The following is a 21137-nucleotide window of genomic DNA, read 5'->3' on the forward strand; positions in this document are numbered from 1 at the left end:
TTATGTTTTTTGATGAATCCAATTTATTTGTGCATTTTTGATAATTTGATTATTAAAACATAACAAGATCAATAAAAACTGATGAGTCCCATGACCTAAAACTTATTGTGCTAAACTAAAAAAAGGAGAGTTGTGATTCTGAATACCAGAGGAAACCTTCAGGGGATTCTTGACCTGTGGTACAGACGATACAGAGGGTGATGGAGGATGAAGGAAAGGTAGAGCAGGGAAGTGTTTTCAGTTCTTAAGTGCCTCAGTTTACTGTGATCTGTGCATTGTCGGTTTGGTCTGAAATTTAAAAAAAAAAAAAAAAAAAAAGTCAGCTTTCTCCTGTTTCCAGGGCTATCCAGAGACTATTCATGTGTTCTGGGCCCCTGACACAGTTTAAGGCTCCAAAGATCCTCAGATTGACAGAAATAAAGACCATAATGGAAACTTTGGTGAAACTCTATATTTCCTTATCATCAAATCTCGTGTGCATAACCAGACCAACAATAAATGTCTCTTACTGTGTGTGTACCAGTGTGTCTAATGCATCTTATTCCCCTGTGTCATAGAGTTGCAAACTATTCAGTCACATGGGCAACACGATCCATCGCCATTTTTAACTCAAGATCACAGGTCACAGTCCCAGACAAAAGTTCTGTTTTTTGCTGTTTCAGTTATCTGATAAAATACTGTATTAATATAATTTAAATCTGAACTCTCCAGGTCTGGTGTCTCTAACCCTCCTCTCCTCCATGTGCATTTGTTTCCAACGAAGCTGGTGAGAAAAATGTAGCAGAGTTCAGGTAAAAAACCTACAGAGTTCCTCTTTAAACACATAAGTTTATATAGTTTTTTTGTAAAAATGCCCCATAAACCCTCTGTGCATCACTCTACAGCCCTACACCAAGACACAGTCTCAAGCACGAGTGGATCAAACAGCTTTTATTGTCACAGGTGTTCACACTGCACAGTCTCACAGAGCGTCTCGTCTCCATTAAAAGCCAAATAACATGCAGCCGTCTAAAAACAAAAAACGTTTCTACAGTAAATCTGAGCTGAGTCCCATCAGTCTGGTTCCTCCACAGACTCCCATGATCACGTGACCGAACCAATTCTCACGTTACTCACGAGAGGTTTTGTTTCTGGGAGGAAAGTTTAAATGATTTCTCATCAATTGTCCCATTCTATCATTTTAAATAGTCACATTCATGATTCAGCTCCTTCATCTCCTCTCCTCTGGTTGTAGAAGACAAACAGGTGATGAATGGACCGATAATGTTTCAGCTTCCTTCAGATCTGGACATGAGTCAGAGATGCTGTGCACTTTTACTACAAGTACAAAAAGCACTACAAAAAAAATCTTTATCTTTACAAATTACAATTATATGATACTTCAGACCATATCTGTGGTTGTGCATGTTACAAGACCAAACCAGAGCTAAAGGAGGAGGAGGAGGTGGTGGTGGATGTGGAAACATGTGCAGCATTGATATGAAGGTGAAGTTGTTTGAGAGCAGCTGAAACATGCAGAAGGACAGGTATGGTCTTCCATTCAAATCTCAACTTGTTCTACCACGAACTCTGCGGCGACTCAAACTCCCAGCAGCCTTTGCGTGAAGACTTCATCGAACCTACTCGACTCTCTCCGTCCTCTACTTCTCTTTGGGCGCCATGTCGTCGCCGCCCGACACGTTCCCCTCCTCGTCCTCGTCGTCGCCGGCCATGCCCTTCAGGTAGGAGCGCTTGAACTCCTGGAAAACCATCTCCTCCTCCGCCTCACTGCAGACAACGGCAGAGGAACGGAGTTCACAGACAGAAACTAGACACACACACACACACACACACACACACACACACACACACACACACACACACACACGTCTACTCACAGGCCGAGGTGAAGCCGAGCAGTGACCGTTGACGGTAACACGGCATCTAATGGTAAAACGCTGACGTGTGGCGAGGTCAGTGCTCCGATTCATTCATAGCAATTTTTAATTATTTTTTCTGACATCAAAAGTAAATGTTCAATCTGATTTCATTCTTAAAGGGATAGTTCAACATTTTGGAAAATTCACATGTCACCATAATCCCTATAGTCTTAAAGCAGAAGTAAGTGATATTTTTGTGTTAATATAAGTCTTAAATAGTTATATCTTCCGACAGCAATCACTTACATAGAGTGTTTGGTCTGAAACACGGGTCTGTCAGTCTTTAAGAGTAGGTGTTAAATTACCTTTAATTGTCGGTGCAAGCTGTTTTTAGATCGGCAGAGCAGAGACGCAAGCACTGCACGGCTTTCCCCTCATCAAACTCATCAAATACACAATCCAACAACTCCACAACGCTCTGGTGGACAAGTTGTGACCTGCACATTCACCACGCTATGAGATAATAACACAACGTTACCAGACAGAGTTGTTTTAGAGGGAAATGCAGCCGGAACTACATTCCAGACACGGCTGCTGGGCGGAGGGATTTCAAAAGCAGAAGTAGTTCAGAGTATTTGCTTCATGTGTCATAATGTTACATCATTATACATGATTATTTTACAACTTGTCCACCAGATCGTTTTCGAGTTGTTGGATTGTGTATTTAGTTTGATGAGGGACAAGGAAATACTGAGCACCTCCGTTGCGTTAACTGAGCAGCTCGCGTCTCTGCTCCGCCGATCTGAAAACAGCTTGCACCGACAGTTAAAGGTAATGAACCTTCTGCTGTGACTATAGGGATTATGAGCAAAATTGGGCTCAATTCAAAGAACCTCTGGATGTTAAAGTCCTGTTCATTTTTCCCACAAGCTGGAGCCACACAGGGAGAAAAGGCCAGAGTTTCAGCCTCTCCCATCAAATGTCTAAATTCATTGGTTCTATCTGCTATTGGATTTTTAAATAAGCTGTTGCAACTTATAAAATTTATGAAACGGAAAGGTGAAATCCGGCAATCTGATTGGTTGTTAACTGTGATATAATGGGCGTATACCACAGCTGCAATTCTGAAGCCTTATTACAGCATATCACTCCACCGCTTCACGTCGGGCCGAAGAACGCCCCTTAGCTGTGGTATAATGAGTGTATACCACAGCCTGTTATGATGTATTGGTTAATTAGACTTATGTTGCAAACCAAATTGCCCCTCGGGGACATTAAAAACTGTCAAATCAAATCACTGATGTCCCAATTCATCTTTCAGAGGCTGCATCTAAAGTTTTTATTGTGCCACAGTGATTCATGTCAGACTGATCCACTGACCTGATAAAACAGAGTCTAATTTCTCTGATTTATCTAGGATTTTAAAAGTCAAAAGCAAAAAGTCAAGTTCAGTGTGACCAGCAACAGAAAAGGTGTGTGAGGGTCAACGTACTGTAAAGCTTCCCTTGTTGAGCTGTCTGACCTTCATCTAACCACAGAGGGAAAAACTACAGAGAAAAAGCTGCCTGGAGATACAGGGAAAGGACATCCAACATCCACACAGAGGGAACCTGACGCCACAGAGGAGGAGGAGGAGGAGGAGGAGGAGGAGGAGGAGGAGGAGGAGGAGGAGGAGGAGGAGGACACGGGGACACAGAGGGAGGACAACAGAGGGAAAACGGCCTAAAAAGAGCTGACGAGGTGATAAAAGAGACGGGAACATGATCTCTGTCCCTGAATGGACTGAACAAGCAGCACAGACAGAGGACAGTTACACAGACAGGACGGTCCGTCCTCGGGGACTCACATCTGATTTTTTTTTTTTAATACATTTACATATTTGTTACCTCTCCTTCACTGTTGGCAGCAGGAAAAGACAGAAACACACAGAGGTTAACAATCAGTTTGTCTGTCTGAACTGACCACTACAACGTGCAGCTGCTCAGACACATGTGGCCTCACCTGCATCAGGTTTAGGATGCATCAGTTTGAAGGGAACCTCCAGGCCGACCTCACTGCAACACAAAAAAATGCCATTTAATGGAAGAATAAACACAAGTTAATGATGATTATTAGATAATTATGGCCTATACAAGAATATTTTACAGTTTCAGACTGATATGACGGAGTATTTGGCCCACATTGAGAAAAAAAAAATCACAGACTTCAAGAATAAAGTCATAAATTTACAAGAATAAAGTCGTAAATTTTGATACTTAATGACAATGTGGTGCTGATGTGCCAAAAGAGTAAATATCTCCTTATTTGTGAAACCTATAGGCTACTGAAGTACAGCTTTATTTTAACTCTCCTCCTCTAAAACAACAGGTTAGAATATTATGATATTATTCTCGTAAATGTACAACTTTATTATCATAATATTATGACTGTATTCTCGAAGTCTGTGAAAAAGTTTTTCTCTCAATGCGGCCCTAATACTCCGTTGTATAATATGCTGGTTAAAAGATTAAAACACTTTAACAGCTCCAATGAAAAGTTTGGCATGAACATCAACATACTGGTGTTTTCTGCACTCAACTATAATTCTCATCTATTTCCTACAAAACAGAACTCAACACACTTGAACTGAACTGAGCAGCTAGTATGAATGAAAACAAGTAAATACAGAACGAACCCACCTTGACCCCATCATCCTGTGAGCGCCGCAGAGACAAAGGGTGAAAGTCAGAACAGGTAGAAGACAAATCGAATTACAGAGAATAAGAGACGTCTGGAGGCAGTGAACTCATCTACATCCCAGAATATGAACACTTCTGCACTTCTGTCATCGCAGCTCTGGCGACCAAACAAAAACCTGCATTGATACGTTGATTTGACACCAATGTCACTGTTGCTATGACAACTTTTCTCTACTTTTTACATCCCAACAGAACGTAGATCAAACGGCATCTTTTACCAAACATGAGAAAGAAAAATAAGAAGCTGCTTCATGACGAATTTGTCTTTAGAGCTGCAACAATTAATCGATTAATCGAACAATAATCGATTATTAAATCCATCGTCGACTATTCTGATAATTTAATAATCAGTTTGAGTCGTTTTTTAAAGAAAAAAAGTCAGAATTCTCTTATTCCGGCTTCTTAAATGTGAATATTTCTGTTTTTTTTGTTCCTTTATGACAATAAACTGAGTCTCTCTTTGGTTTGTGGACAAAACAAGACATTTGAGATGATGACGTCATCTGGTGGTTTAGGAAACACTGATTGATGTTTTTTCAACATTTTTTAACATTTTATCGACCAAACAACTAATCAATTAATTGTTTAAATAATCGACAATGAAAATAATGGTTAGTTGCAGCTCTACTCGTCTTTGTGTGGATGAATCATCAGCAGCTGCTTCGCTGAATCAGCTGATGATGATTCATCAGTGGACAGTAAAGAAGAAGGTACTACTACTACTACTGCTACTACTACTACTACTACTGTTACTGCTTAGGTATGTTTTACGAGTACTCTACTGTTAAAGACAAATGCTGTTTGTGTAAATTCACTACATTTTTACAGACTTTTACTTTGACACAACTTTTAGTCAGCGGAATGAATTTTATTTTATTTTGAAAATAAATAATAATAAATTTTGGGCTTCGTTTCAACGCATCTCAACAACGCACAACACACACACACAGAAACAGACTCACTGACCCTCCAACGATGAGCTTCACCATCACTTTGTATGACACCATGATTCCCATCACCTCCTTCAGGACGCCCTCCTTGATGCTGAGACAGAGGGAGGAGGAGATTTAAATGAATCAGGAGGAATCGAACACTTTCTGTGTGTGTTTCATTCAGTGCGTTCACATGCACAGCTAAGTGGAGCTCTGCTCTCAGCTCGATGTGAGCGTCTTGTCGGACTTCTGTCCTCGTCCCAGTTCACATGCAACAGAGAAAATCTAATAACTGACGGTGGCGACAGCAGCGTTGTTAAATGAATAACTCAGAGAGGTGGTTCTCAAAGTGGGGTCCTTGAGAGGGTCGAAGGGGGTCCCCAACTTTTTCTTGAGATTTTACCACTTTTTCCTAGATTTTTAAAAAACTTTTTTTGGAGAAATCTTTACCTTTTTATTTATTTATTTATTTTTTTTAGAATTTAAAAAAAAACTTTTTCTAAGAATTTTTACCATTTTTTTCTAGAATTGTTTTTGGAGAATTTTTTCCACTTTTTCCTGAAATTTCTGTACAATATTTTTTCAAGAATTACATTTTTTGGTAAGTTTTTACCACTTTTTTTTTATTTTTTTATTTTTTTTAGAATTTTTAAAAAACTTTTTTTTGAGAATTTTTACCATTTTTTTCTAGAATTGTTTTTGAGAAATGTTACCACTTTTTTCTAGATTTTTTTTTAGAAATTGTATCACTTTTCTTGAAATTTTAACCACTTTTTTTCTTTTTTTTTAGAATTTGAAAACAAATTTTTTGAGAAATTGAACCACTTTTTTCTAGAATTGTTTTTGAGAAATTGTACCACTTTTTTCTGGATTTTTTTTTTTTAACTTTTTTTTTTTTGAGAATTTTACCACTTTTTTCTAGAAATGTTCAAATGTTTTTGGAGAAATTGTATCACTTTTTCCAGAAATTTCTCTACAATATTTCCAAAAATTCACGCCATCTCTGCTACACTATTGTGGAGCATGCGCACATGCATTGTCCAGTTTCAGTCCGATTAAGGTGTTTACACATGCAGAAGAAAATCAACTTCCAATCACATTATCTGGGTGTCTTAGTCAGATGAGGCGATCTCCGAAATGTGTTGGACTAACGCGTTAATATGAACTTCAGCTGTCCAGTTATAGTTGGATTAAGGTAATAATTAGTGTTTTTCAAGTGTCATGTAAACGTACTGACTGTCTCTGAGTGTTTTCTCACATGCTCGATGAAGCCAGGTTGGTGTCCTCGTGCTTCAGTTTCCCGTCCAGAGCGATGCCCCTCCTCTCCCTGTTGTTGGCCAGCAGAGGCAGCACCTTGTAGACCTTCTCCAGCGTCCCTCCTGCAGGCACCGAGTCCCTGAGACACCGAGAGACACAGTCACACAAGTTGCAGACAGAGATACTGGATCTGAACTGGAAGGAAACACGATGAAGAGCGCAAAGACAAACTTCATCTTCATCGGTCTACCCTCCGTGTTTATAACAATGAACAGGATTGGTAACACTTTGCAATAAGGGTCCCTTAATTAACGTTAGCTAGTACATTAGTAAGCATTAATTAACTGTTAACAGATATATTAACAATCATTATTATGTATTACTTAGGGTTAGGAAACACATTAATTAATGTAGCCTATTAGTAAGCAGTTAATGAATGTTTACTACTCAAAGTTAGTTAATAAATTAAAAGTTGAATATTGAAATTAGTTATCATTATGTATGCATTACTCAGCATTAATTAACACATTAGTTTATACGGTATATTAATGCTTAATAATGTGCTAGCTAACGTTAATTAAGGGACCCTTATTGTAAAGTGTTACCACAGGATTTTGTGTTTTGAACTGAAACTAGAATAAATTAAAACTTTGGGAAACACTAAAGTCCAAACCATTGGGAAAAAAGGCTCTCACACTGCAAAAGTCCAAACAATGGTTTAGTTTTGTCCAGGCCAAGTTTGGATTCCATGGTCTGAAGGGGTTTCACACTTGTAAATCTGGTTTTGATCAAATGGTAAAGTCTAAAAGTCTGGATCAAACGAGGTCGATGTGAAGCCTCCTCACACTGCAAAAACTCAACATCTTACCAAGAATATTTGTCTTATTTCTGGTCAAAATGTAATTTCTAGTCAAAACAAATCTCATTATACTTAAAATAAGACATTCAAGCATATTTTCACTTGAAATAAGTAGAAAAATCATAAGTGGATCAAGTTTTTCAAAAAACCTGCTTTCAATGGCAGATTTTTCTACTTATTTCAAGTGAAAATTTGTTTGAAACAAATGAGAATTATCTCAAACCAAGTTCATTTTTAGGTGATGAGTCTTATTTTAAGTGAAAAGAGTTTAGTTTTGACTAGAAATTAGACATTTTTAGAAGAAATAAGACAAATATTCTTGGGTAGATTTTGAGTTTTTGCAGTGCAGAGCAACAACTGACTTCACTGTACAGACAATAATAACAACAACAACACTTCTCTCTGTAACGTTGTGTAGTGTTGTGTTGTGTTGTGTTGTGTTGTGTGTATGTTGTGTTGTGTGTGTGTGTGTGTGTGCTGACCATTACCCAAACTCCTCGATGGCCACGGATTTGGAGTAGCAGTCGTTGGAGTACAGGACCACCGTGGAGACCTGGTCCACTGAGGGAAGACAAGAGGAGACACGTGGACCATGTTTAGACTGAGGTGCTGAATTAAATAAGGCACAAGGAAATTTTCTCTTTTAATATTCTATACTCTTCTTATTGATATCTCCAGATATTTCTCTATTTCATTCATCTTTTCATTTGCCATCCATCTGTGTGTTTTGGCATCACTGCAAATTATTTACACAGCATTGCAACAAAGTATAAATGATGATTACTATGTGGAGATTGAGAGCACAATTAATCCCTGATGGTGTAATGCTGGTAGTTGTGCTGATGGACTCACTGGGGACTGCTTTAGAGATCTGGAGGTAGGGTTGCAAAATTCCGGGAATTTTCACAGTTGGAAACTTTCCATGGGAATTAACGGGAATATATGGGAATTAATGGGAATATATGGGAATAAATGGGAATAAATCCGAAATTTATTGGTGAGGGTGAGTAATATTTTACTCAACATTCATGTTTTTGTGGTTCAGTAAAAGAATTGATTGTTCATACAAGAATTAAAGAATTGATAAAGTTGTACTCACAAATAAATCTGTTGAAATGTCATGTTTTTTAATTGTATTATTTTGCATGGATGTCTGCTTAGGACAAAACAAAATATTTACATTTATGTTTGGATATGATACAGTTTGTTTAAATTAATTACCCCCAATTTCAAGTTAATTCCCATAAATTCCCAATAATTCCCATACATTTCCATAATTCCCATAAATTCCCATAATTCCCATGGAAAGTTTCCAATTTGGAATATTTCCAAAATTATCCAGCTTAACTTCCCATGGAAAGTTTCTGGAAATTTTTCGGAAATTTACTGGAAATTTTCCACCCCTTTGCAACCCTATCTGGAGGTGGATCTAATTTTTGTGAAATGTCTCAAACACAAAGTCTGTGAGTCATTAATTTCACGATGACAGATGAGCCTTAGGACATCCTAAAAAAAATTATAGCCATAGAATTTAATGCTTTAATTCTTGGAAAAAAAAAAAAAAACCCAAACCATCAGAATAACACCAGGATAGTTCTTCTTAATCTACAAGGTGAACAGTTCTTGTGTCACAGAGCAGCGTTTACCACAGACGATGATGTTCTTGATGTTTTTGTTGGAGTTGTTGGTGACGCTGACGTGCACCTTGATGACCTCACCGTGGTAGTAAAGCTACAAGACAGGATCAGACAAACGTTCCGTCAACATCATATGTTTCAGTCCAGACCCCCGAGGAGCTTTGATCAACAACAAACCCTGCCCTGGTTCTTGCATTGCTGCACCTCCATTTCATCTCTCCATCCCTGACAGTTTTTTATTGCGCATTGTAGCACTTTATCACTTCATCACACTGTACTATAGTTTGGTTTCGTTGTGTTCTCAACCCATCCTAGCACAACTCCATCAAGAAACCCTGTCCTGGTCTTGCATTGTTGCATCTTCATCCATTTTATCCATCCATAAATAGTCTTTTTTTGTTTTTTTCCTTTTTTTATAATAGCGTCATGTTAATTGTCTCTCTTTGTAGTTTTTTTGTCGGTTGGTTTCTGTTGGATACATGTGTGTTTTTCCTGTTTTATGAATTCTGTTGTTATGTCCTTGTGTTTATTTTAATGGCTTTTAGCACCTTGCCAGGAGGACTACAGTCGGAAACTAGCTGTTGGCTAACACTGGCACTTTTACATTTTATTATGTCCATTAATATGCATTGTCCTCCTTAAAAAACAAAAAAACAAAAATAAAAATGAAGAGACCGACCTCTTTGTCCAGACTGGCCTTGACGTGCAGCGGTTTGTCAGACATGACAAAGTCCCTGGTGGTTTCAACAGAGGGCGCCACTCCCTCCGTCTCCTCTGGAGCGAACTGGACCTTCCTGAGCATCAGCTTCACTGTGCTCCTGTCGGACAGAACACGGGACAAACATGTCTCATAATCCAACCTTCTTTTCCCCCAGTGCTACAAATAAATTGACCTAGAAATGTATCAGAGTTTATTACATTTAAAGGGGAATTTCTGCTTTTTACATTCTGGACCTTATTTCTAGTATAAAATACGATCATGTACTCAGCCAGATAACTTTGATGTCATTACAAGTCGTTACGACGAAATTATCTCCAGCCGAGAGGCGCGTATATCCATATAATGTGAGTCTACAGGGCAGCAGAATGCAGCCTCTAAATAACACATTATCTGCAGAGAAACTCCTTCATTTCACCAATATTTTGTTCTGATAGGCTAGTGCTATTCCCCTCTGAGTCCGGGGTTAGCTGTTATCAACATCCGGGGTCTGTAGGTTGACCTACTGACCTCTGACCTGGATGATGTCATCTCTGAGCGCTGCCCAGCTCATTCTGATAATAATCATTCCACTTCGGCATTCAGGTCCATTTTTAGCAGCTCATTTTGTTCTGACTAGTCGGAAACACGCAGAAACGATTCATAGTGTTAGCAGTAGCAACTTTCAAGTAAACAAGACACACCGTGTGGCGTTATTAGGTCAACCTACAGACCCCGGATGTTGATAACATGCCACCACGGGCTCGGAGGGGAATAGCACTAGCCTATCATAACAAAATATTGGTGAAATGAACGAGTTTCTCTGCAGATAATGTGTTATTTAGAGGCTGCATTCGGCTGCATTCTCCAATATTTTGTTATGATAGGCTAGTGCTATTCCCCTCCGAGCCTGTGGTGGCATGTTATCAACATCGTCTGTAGGTTGACCTACTAACACCACGCGGTGCGTCTTGTTTACCTGAAAGTTGCTACTGCTAGTACTATGGATCGTTTCTGCGTGTTTCCGACTAGTCAGAACAAAATGAGCTGCTAAAAATGGACCCAAATTGCAACGTGGAATGATTATTATCAGAATGACCTGGGCAGCGCTCAGAGATGACATCATCCAGGTCAGAGGTCAGTAGGTCAACCTACAGACCCCGGATGTTGATAACAGCTAACCCCGGACTCAGAGGGGAATAGGCTAGCCTATCATAACTATCATAACAAAATATTGGTGAAATGAAGGAGTTTCTCTGCAGATAATGTGTTATTTAGAGGCTGCATTCTGCTGCCCTGTAGACTCCATTATACGGAAATACGCGGAGCTAATTTCGTCGTAATGACACCAAAGTTATCTGGGTGAGTAAATGATCGTATTTTATGCTAGAAGTAAGGTCCAGATTGTAAAAAACGGCAATTCCCCTTTAACAAATGTAACTGTTTTTTCCATATTCTTAAACTGAGACTCACCGTTTCTTGACTTTAGCGTCCTGACTCTCGGCGCTGAACGCTTTGATCTCAAACTCCACCGCACATTGCTGCAAACAAGGAGAATAAGAGTCTCAGTCCTGTAATGAGGTCACGTCATCAACAGCAACTGATAGTCAGGGTCGTTGTATAGGGGAGAAAGGTGATGATAACTCTAGGGGCCCAGCGCCCAGTGGGGCCCATAAAAAACCCCAGTAGTCTAATCTTTGTATGACTGATTTATTCTGCGTAAGACCCTGACTAATACTCATAGTACACTGTAAAAACTCAACATCTTTCCAAGAATATTTGTCTTATTTCTTGTTCAAATGTCTCATTTCTAGTCAAAACAATCTCTTTCCACTTAAAATAAGACTCATTACCTAAAAATTAACTTGTTTTTAGATAATTTTCACTTAAATTCACAATAAATAGAAAAATCTGCCAGTGAAAGTAAGTTTTTTGTGCTTGTAATAAGGAAGAAAAACTTGCTCCACTATCAGATTTTTTCTACTTATTCCAAGTGAAAATCTGCTTGAAAGAAGTAAAAAGTGTCTAAAAACAAGCTACTTTTAATATGATGTGTCTTATTTTAAGTAGAATGAGATTTGTTTTGACTAGAAATGACATTTTGACTAGAAATAAGACAAATATTCTTACTAAGATACTTGAGTTTTTGCAGTTTAATGCTGCATTAGCATCAAAACAAAGAAGGCTAAATAAAAAACGATAATACATACGTAGTCTAAGAAAAAAAAAAGGAAAAGTTAGGGGGAGGGGCCCACTTTAGTATTCTTTAAGGGGGCCCAGAATTCCTAGCAACGGCCCTGCTGATAGTTTTTGAGTCTCACCTTGCCGACATCATGTGCCGCCGGCTGGAGAGCCACCGAGCAAGGCAGGTTGTCAGGAAACTGAGAACAAAGACACATCAGTCAGCCACCAACAACCTCCAACTCTTCCACGTTTTGGTTCGGCAGCTTTCACACCTCCTTCCTTCCTCACCTCAAAGAAGAACGGGTAGGCGTTATTTCCCAGCTTGCGCAGCAGTCGCGCCTGCGTCTTGGTGTGGATTCCTTTCTCGCGGTCCTGCAGCGGCGGGTAGACCTGGCGGGTCGACAGGTACAGCTCGCGGCGGAAAGCGATTCCCATCACGTCCATGTCGTCTCTGCCGTAGCGAAAGGTGCAGGACAGAGTGACGAACACTGGAGGACAGAGCAGAGACACCGTGAGCGTCCAAGGTCTTTTTTCTTTTTAAAGAAATCCACAAAGTTTGATCTTAAAGGGATAGTTCAACCTTTTTGCAAACTGGCCCATTGCCATAATCCCTATAGTCATAGCAGTAGGTTCGTTACCTTTAATTGTCGGTGCAAGCTGTTTTTAGAACGGTGGAGCGGAGCGCCAGGCTGCTCAGAGCTACGCTACGGAGGCTAAGGGAATTTCTTGGTTTTCCTCATCAAACTCATCAAATACACAATCCCAACAACTCCAAAAGGCTGTCGTGGACAAGTTGTGAGCTGCACATTCACCACGCTATGAGATAATAACACAACGTTACGAAACGGAGCCGTTTTAGAGGGAAATTCATGCAAAACCGCTGATGCACGTTGCGTTCAGGGACAGTTTTTCATCAAGCAGTCTCTGTATTTCCCTCTAAAACGGCTCCGTTTCGTAACGTTGTGTTATTATCTCATAGCGTGGTGAATGTGCAGCTCACAACTTGTCCACGAAAGCGTTTTGGAGTTTTGGGATTTTGTATTTGATGAGTTTGATGAGGGAAACCAAGAAATTCCTTTAGCCTCCGTAGCGTAGCTCTGAGCAGCTCACGGCTCTGCTCCGCCGTTCTAAAAATAGCTTGCACCGACAATTAAAGGTAACGAACCTACTGCTATGACTATAGCGATTATGGCAATGGACCAATCTGCCAAAATGTTGAACTATCCCTTTAACTGCGTCATCTGAAGCTGTTTTTCTTTCTTTTTTTGTCTATATAAATATTCTCAGTAACTGTACAATTGCACACAAACGCTGCATCACATGTAACCGTCTACTCAATGACTGTAAACAAATGATAAAAAACACGTGAGGCACAAATCCAACACAACGAGCAAAAGCTAGGATGACATGTGTGAACGTGTGTCCTTCTTTAGAGGATGTATGTGCATGTAGGATGTGTTTTTCAAAATAAGACGCTGAGATGAGGATGAATAATGATTTTAAAATTAACAGTTAAGTTCAAACTTGGTGTGTTTCTTCACAACTTTGCAGAAACACACAACTTCAATTTTCAGGAGGAGGTTTATCCAGCCTCATAAACTGTTGGAGCCCTTACAAGGTTTAATTAAAATCAAACTGAACTTTATTGTCACCCAATATAACATCAGTGTGCAGTCGTATAAAAATAATTAAAAAAGACATGCACAAACATAATAAGTGGACATAACAGTTGATGTAATGGACATCAAAGACATAACAAATATGTCAAATATAATAATTAAGATTAAGTCCAGAGGAAATACAACTCAGACTGAAAACAACCATCATGTAACAACAGCTAAGTGAGGTGAAGGAGTAGTGTGTGTGTGTGTGTTTTGTGTGTGTGTGTGTGTGTGTGTGTGTGTGTGTGGACACTGACCTTTCCTCCCCTGCAGAGCCTCAGGATCAATGAGGATGACGCCATCTAGTGGTAGAAAAAGAAAAGTTCTTCAGGTTTTAACAATAAAACTTTATGGAAGTTTGTATTTTTCAACCACAATGATCAAAATGAGTCACAACTAAATTGTAGGAGCCGGTTTTGGCGTTTAATTTTTGTGTATCTTGGTGGGTTTTGTTTTCATCATTTATCTGTGACCGTGACATGCAGGGCTACGGTTCGAATTGTCTCTGGTAAGAACAAAGAATAAATCCATTTTGATGGACAGTGGACTTTCGTTTGGACGGTGGTTTAATTGCACCCATGCACGCGTCAAGTTAACCCTGTAAAACCCAAATATAGAAAAACGCAAAAAAAAAATTTTTCAACCATTAAGATGTTGTTGTAGGAGGCCTTTGGGGCTGAAAATGGAGTGTTTTCAAAAATGTTATGTTTTAGTAAGGTTTTACGGAAATGTTGTAATATTGCAACGTTGGGCTTAATGGGGAGCAGAATCTCCTGTATTTCCACTCATTGTCTGAACAGCAATACAGAACTAAGGATTCATTTGCAGGGTTTTGCTTTTCCCAAGCCAGTATATAACATGAATAATAATCTCAGTCATGTTGTTATGAAGAGTCATTTATTCCAACAAGAAGAACTTTGACATTTATTTATATTATTTACAGTGATAGTCCCAGAAGCAGTTCTTGTCCTCTGAAAAACAGAGGCAGACATCCAACCCAGTCTCACAGCATCACACTTGCTTTGGGTATTAGTATACCTTTTTGAATGATGTACTCATTCGTATTTGTTGCCACAGCTTCAACCATGTCTTCTGACACAAACTTTTGGAAGTATTGCAGTGGTGTGAGGAGGGAGTTGACATCATCAGTGAGAGCTGGACCAGAAAAATCAGTATTGGGACTGATAAAATCTTTTTTTTTTGCCTGCGACATCTGTCACGGGGCATGATGTGTTTGTTTGATTGGGGCTCAATGTCCACATTGGCTGGGCAATCAGTAGGTTCTTGGTTTTCTTTGTCCACACAGGCATCGCTATCTGATTCTTCGTCACTTGCATCAGTGTCGTCGAAATCCATGTCCACATGTCCCATGTCCTCTCTCCGTTTTGGACGATGGCAATTACATCCTGCACGCTGTACCGATGATCTCGTCTTGCTGGTGGCATTCTGAAATGGAAAAAATAAAAATGAAACAAATGTATATACAAATAGCACACATGCTTACTAGATTCTAGATGGCCAACAGGAAAGATGGGGTGGTGGGGAGACTGATTTCATTATGAAGTGTTTACAAATTGCACTGAAGTAGCCTGTTCACACATTTCACTGGTCACACAATACTGACCTATTGACCTATTGGAGACTGTGATTATCATCGTAATAGGAAATGCATGTAGCCTCCATCTTACAACCACACCTTACATCCATGAACATTAACACCTGTTCCAGGACAATGCCACAGATGCACCAGGAGCATCCCTGCTTTGACTATGAATTGCTAGGAACATTTTCTTATCAATAGAGACTAAGACAAAGGGCAGACATGCACAAACTGAATTTCTTTGTAAGAAAGTCCTGCATTCTGTGATAAGGAGAAAATACTGCGTGTTGAAGGTGGTTAGAAATTAAGTAAATTAAAATGTTTAAATATGGCAATATATCTTTGCTCTTTAGTTTCTAATACAATACAAATGTGTAAACATGTAATCCAATATAAGGCTGAAGGCTAGAATGTGTAAATCATGTGTAGTTTAAAGTTATATTGTGAAAATTTCAATTGAAGTTCCTCTCAAAAACAGGCTGTTTTGGCTACCACTCTGACCCAGCGTTGTAATATTGCAACAACTATAAAACAAGCTCTAAATAAAATGTAGGGCATATTTTCCACAAAAACTATATATGTTCATGTTCTAGACATTGTAATAAACACAAAAAAAAAATATTCAAAGCATTTTACTTACTTGAATTAGATGAATCCAGTCCAGTGAATCGAAGGGATGTTGCTCGATCAAAAAATTGGAGGTTGTGTGACTTCTTGACCTGAGGGCGGGCACTTATATACAAATGTTGGATCCAATCGCGATGTGAGAACAAACTATAGGACCCAATGATCATGTTAATGTGGTTGAACCAAAAAAAAAAAAAAGAATTAGACGTTTTTTGGGGATAATCAAAAATGTTGTAATTCTGCAACACTGGGTCTTACAGGGTTAAGCAACGGTTAATTTCCTTTATTTTACATTTTTGAGTCAGAGAAAAGGAAGGTCAACACATAAATAAACTGTGGTATAATTCAAGTCCACTTCATGCAATGTGATACTTTACTAAGGTTGGATTTAGGGGGTAAGTAGGCATATAGGTCACCACTAACTCCTAAAGACTAAGTTGTTCCTGGTTGCAGGTTTGTTGTGCATTACCTTCAGATCTGCACTGAGAGAAATGAGGTGTTGGAAACCGACTCACCCACTGGATCCACGGAGTCGACGCGGTCCACAAAGTCTCTTTTCCCCATGTAGACTCCGACCTGTAGCAGCAGGACAGGCACTTTGAAAATCCAATGACATTAGCAGCATGCAGGTCATTTACACACTTGATTAAATCTAATTTCATGCTTGAAAATTAAATTTGCAGTTGTTTGAGAGAGGAGCAAAGTGCTATGAGTTGAAGAAGAAAACGGCAGCAGCTCAAATATCTGAGATTAGACGTGAAACACTCAGCTGTAATCTGACATGAAGCTGTCGGTCACACACGTGGATCAGCTCGGCTCACGTTGTTGTGACTTTGTGCTGACCTCCTGAGGATCAGTCAGACAAGCAGCTGAACTACTTTACACAATTGAAATGCAACCGGGCGGAAAATTTCACTCAAAGACAAACATTTAAAACTGATCCACTTCACCGGGCCGTTAATGCTCCACCAGTGTGAGTAGAGTTGGAGTAACCTGGTTAGAAAGGAGTTGGAGGGTAACGACTGGCAGGATGGAGTCTGATACCTAGTGTAAATTCTTAATAATATTTCATATCAATGATGTTTCACAAACCTGGGTTATCTGTAAATAAACCAAATCCTGGCAACAAACTATTATGAATATTACTGGAAAGCTTTTAACTGGCTGCACACCGCTGCATCTCTACAAAGGGCTTCAATGATAGAGATAAAGCAGCTCTACCCCTACTTGTTCCCCAACAACATCCAAGATATACATCAATCATGTTTAAAGTGCTTGGTCTACCAGAGGTTAACCTGAGACCATCTTCATGTCTGACTGTGGTTTAAACCAAGAGGATGTCCACAGTCTGTTTGTCTAACTCCATCTCTTAAAGGTGAGTTGCATCCATTAAACCAGAGCAGTGGGATTGAAACAGTAACTGAAGGTGTGGTGGTGGGTGGTACAGTATTATTTGATCTGAGGTGCTCCACTCACCGACTTGTCCTTGCAGATCTTCTTGAAAACAACACTTTTTGGACTCATGTTGGTGCAGATGGAGGGCAGCGGCTCAGCAGCGCCTGACGAGAAGAACCAGACACATCAACATGTGAAAGTTGAAACTCTGACCGTATGTTTGTCTGAAACTGGTCAATGGACCTTGTCCCAAACACAGATCGAGGCTATCTGATGATTTGTTAAACAGTTAAAAAGTATTTACAACATGTTGTCCATTGGCTGCAACTAATTTAGTTGAAATATCTTTTTTCTTCTTTATTTAGGTCTTCAACCTCTTTGTGAGACTCTAATGTCATCAAACAAACATTAATTCCATAAACTGACCATTGGGTTAATATTATATTTGCTCTACTTGCCAGTTGCAGCTACTTTAAACCAAACAGTGTCTGATGAATTAACTCCATAAGAAGCTAGGCCTATGGCCTCCATAAAGCAGCAACCACTTTCAACAGCCTTTGAAAGTAATTTTAAGGCAAAACTGGCAAATAAGTCAAAGTTTTCTGGTATTTTAAATGACGAGCAAGTCATCAATCAAAAACAACCATTCCCCGGATTTGTTTACTACAACAAGATGTGTTCATGTCGATATAGCCTGCTAGTTTTCAAACTGAAACCTAAATGAATCGTGTTAGATCAATACGCCATCGCTTCAGATCAATATCATATCAATACTTCATCTCTTCAGATCGACACCTGTGACTCTGGACCTGCCAAAGTTTCACCACCGACCCGTAACACCGACATTTCCTCTCCAAACACACCGCCACCTGCCAGCGGTTTCCGCCGGAACTACTAGTCCGTGTGGAAATGGTCGGCGCCTGTACTGAGGATTATCACCAGAAGCCTGAACGGACACTGTAAGTAAGTATCAACAGGTTGTTGTATTTTCACTTTTGAAACCCATTTCCTTGATGTCGTTAGTCCTCTGAGCTGTGGCGGAAGCAGAAACCTCTGCGCAAAAACAGCGAAACACCTGTGAACTCTTTTCAAGGGGTTTGGCGACATCTAGTGGCGGAATCATGAACTGCATGGGGGAATCCAAGATAATATGTGCCACCACACAGTTAAATGCATAGTAAATCATTAGTTTAAATGCTTGTGATGTACCACAGAATTAAATTAACATAAAATAAATAAACCAACATATTTCAAGAAATTATTTTCAGTGTGAAAATATGAATGAATGAGTTCATGGTAGAGTTAATTGAGTTTAGATGACTGAGAGATTCAAACAGACTTAACTCTGCTGAGCTTTTAATCCTGTTAAAATAACCTGAGAGGAGTTTCACACAAACTCACCTCACGTCTTTTCATTCAGTGTTTAGGTAATAGAAAGAAATAGGAGTTATAAATCTAAGTTTTACAGGATTTTTTAAAAACAAATAAATGAACAAATACAAGTCTAAAATGTTGTTAAATATAAAAGTAGAGGAAGATTAAAAAAAACAGTTCCAGTCATAATTCCAGTCAACTGGGATGTATACTTCCTTTTGTTTTTCCTTCTTGCCTCCCACTGGTGCAAAGACAAATCTTATATGGCACTAATGAATGCCACTGTATTAACAGTCTATCTCAACTGAAACTTTAGAGTTTTTCTATCTCTAAATGAGTCCCAGAAATAATATTTTCCTCCAAAAAAGTGGAGATTAAATCAACACAACATGGACACATGAACATCTTGTGGGTCCTCGAGCACAGTTTGAAAACAGATAGGCTAGGCTCATTCTATATTTCTCACCCAAAAACAGACAAAAATGACTTAAAATATAAAATATATGAAATAAAAGTGCAGTTTATATGACAGAAGAGATGTTTTAGTTTGTCCAGAGTTAGACGGAGGATGAGTCACTCACCTGTGTTGCAGAAATGGACGGTGTGATGTTGAATGAGAGGAAGAGGAGGAGGAGGAGACAGACGCCGGCCAGAGAAGCTCTATATGTCCACACCTGCTGTCCGTCACGCCGTCCTCGGCCAATCAGGTGACCCGGCTGTGAACTTTGACCAACCCTCGGTGCACAGGAGACGAACCGTCCTGCCCCCCACCCCCCACCCTCCACACGAACCACAACATCCACAGAGACAGGCAGACGCAGACTGAGAGGATTGAAGCTGGTTCCCCTCAGTCAGCACATCAGGACCAGATTAGAGAGACAGCGGGAGAGAGAGGCAGAGAGAGAGGTGTCATGGTCGCACTTTTTCCACTTTCTATTAAAAGAACACTCCGATCCATGTGAACATGAAGTTTCGGTAACACTTTACTTGAATTCATAAGATTGACATAACACTGTCATAACCATGGAATAACACTGTCATAAACATCAATGAATACTTATGACAGCTGTCGTTAAGTGTCATTCGGTAAGTTATGTCACTTTTGATGCAAAGTTGACATGTTTTTGTTCTGACAACTTGACATAAAGACAATTTAAACTGTCATAGCAGACCTCATTGCCAAACTTTAAAAATTATGTCAAGTTCTCATAACAAGGACATTTTAAATAATGTCAACTTTGCATCAAAAGTGACACAACTTACCGAATGACACTTAACGACAGCTGTCATAAGTTTTCATTGATGTTTATGACAGCTGTTATGTCATGGTTATGACAGTGTTATGTCAATCTTATGAATACCTATTCAAGTAAAGTGTTACCGAAGTTTCAAATAGCAGCTTTAAATGATGAATTATTGGTTTGTCTGCTGTAATTGTTTACACACAGGAACAGAAGCAACAATTGTTTTATTTTTTAAAATGTGTGTGACATTATATTTATTTATTCTTGTGTTTCATTGGTTCAGTTGTGAGCATGGTTATTCTGCATTTCACTACACTGTTTTTCAAGGCGAGACACTAACAGGCAGTTCGTTTTTTCATGCAATGATCAATTTTGAGATTTTGGGCTCTTTTTCTTCCTTGACATGTATTCTTTCAGAAAAGTCCAAATAAATGGTAGAAAATCCATTCATTTTGTCTCTTTTTGTCTGTAGATTTCTCCTACATTCACCCAAAAGTTAAAATGCTACTGTGCTGCCTGTTGTCTGACCCATGTCATGTCAGGTGTCATTGTGAAGCTCTCTCTCTCCTGAACAATGATGTAGGCTCCAAAAATGGTCATTTCCATTGTATCAGCAACAAATCATAAAAGTATGATTGACAATAACAATCTAAAGGCCGTTTTCTCAAAATGAGTTTTTCCTCTGAGCTAAATCTCCACTTCAGCAGCACTAACAGACACCAAACCTTCCACTTTGATCCCTTTCTATATTCTGAAGGTTTTTACAGAGGGGATTGTTGATATATCATTCACAGCCTCATTTATACAACATTTTATTACTTAAAACAGGGTAAAATTTGATTTTTTATGGCTGGTGACAGTATTTTCTCATTTACAGAGTGATAAAAAGAGATATCCAAAATCCTCCTTTGTAAAAACTTCTGACTCCAATATGTCAACAAAATAAAACAAGAATTTTGAAAGTGGCTTTATCCATTGTTCAGATTTCGGTTTTGGAAATGTATGCCAATGAGTGCATATTCCATTAGATATTGCCTCATTTACATATTTAAACATAAAATTTGACAAAACTT

At 39.1% G+C, this 21137-nt stretch overlaps 1 protein-coding gene across 2 annotated transcripts; it reads right to left on the reverse strand.

Moving 5' to 3' along the window:
• Positions 1 to 1261: 1261 nt before the first annotated feature.
• Positions 1262 to 19441, reverse strand: saga (S-antigen; retina and pineal gland (arrestin) a). 2 transcript variants are annotated; one of them, XM_085805347.1, is made up of 15 exons: positions 19402 to 19441; positions 17528 to 17610; positions 16567 to 16627; positions 14082 to 14126; positions 12452 to 12651; positions 12301 to 12360; positions 11453 to 11520; positions 9962 to 10100; positions 9292 to 9376; positions 8134 to 8206; positions 6788 to 6925; positions 5564 to 5641; positions 4538 to 4552; positions 3847 to 3913; positions 1262 to 1763 (listed from the first exon to the last, which is right to left on the reverse strand). In XM_085805347.1, the coding sequence occupies exons 2-15, from the start codon at positions 17573 to 17575 to the stop codon at positions 1641 to 1643; spliced, it is 1200 nt and encodes a 399-aa protein (XP_085661473.1). In that variant the 5' UTR covers positions 17576 to 17610; positions 19402 to 19441; the 3' UTR covers positions 1262 to 1640. The 2 variants fall into 2 exon arrangements, with proteins under 2 accessions (XP_085661473.1, XP_085661472.1); XM_085805346.1 differs by lacking the exons at positions 3847 to 3913; positions 4538 to 4552 and having other exon boundaries at positions 1262 to 1767.
• Positions 19442 to 21137: the final 1696 nt, after the last annotated feature.

This window comes from Trachurus japonicus, chromosome 17 (assembly GCF_045865225.1).
Source record: "Trachurus japonicus isolate A0001 chromosome 17, Traja_1.0".
Classification (NCBI taxonomy): Eukaryota; Metazoa; Chordata; class Actinopteri; order Carangiformes; family Carangidae; genus Trachurus; species Trachurus japonicus.

Coding starts and splice junctions, on each gene's coding strand:
- saga (XM_085805347.1), bottom strand. CDS start 17,575: ATGAGTCCAAAAAGTGTTGTTTTCAAGAAGATCTGCAAGGACAAGTCG. Junction 11,521..12,300: donor CGGCACATGATGTCGGCAAG/GTGAGACTCAAA, acceptor CCTTGTTTGCAG/CAATGTGCGGTGGAGTTTGA. Junction 5,642..6,787: donor AACCTGGCTTCATCGAGCAT/GTGAGAAAACAC, acceptor CCTCTGTCTCAG/CATCAAGGAGGGCGTCCTGA.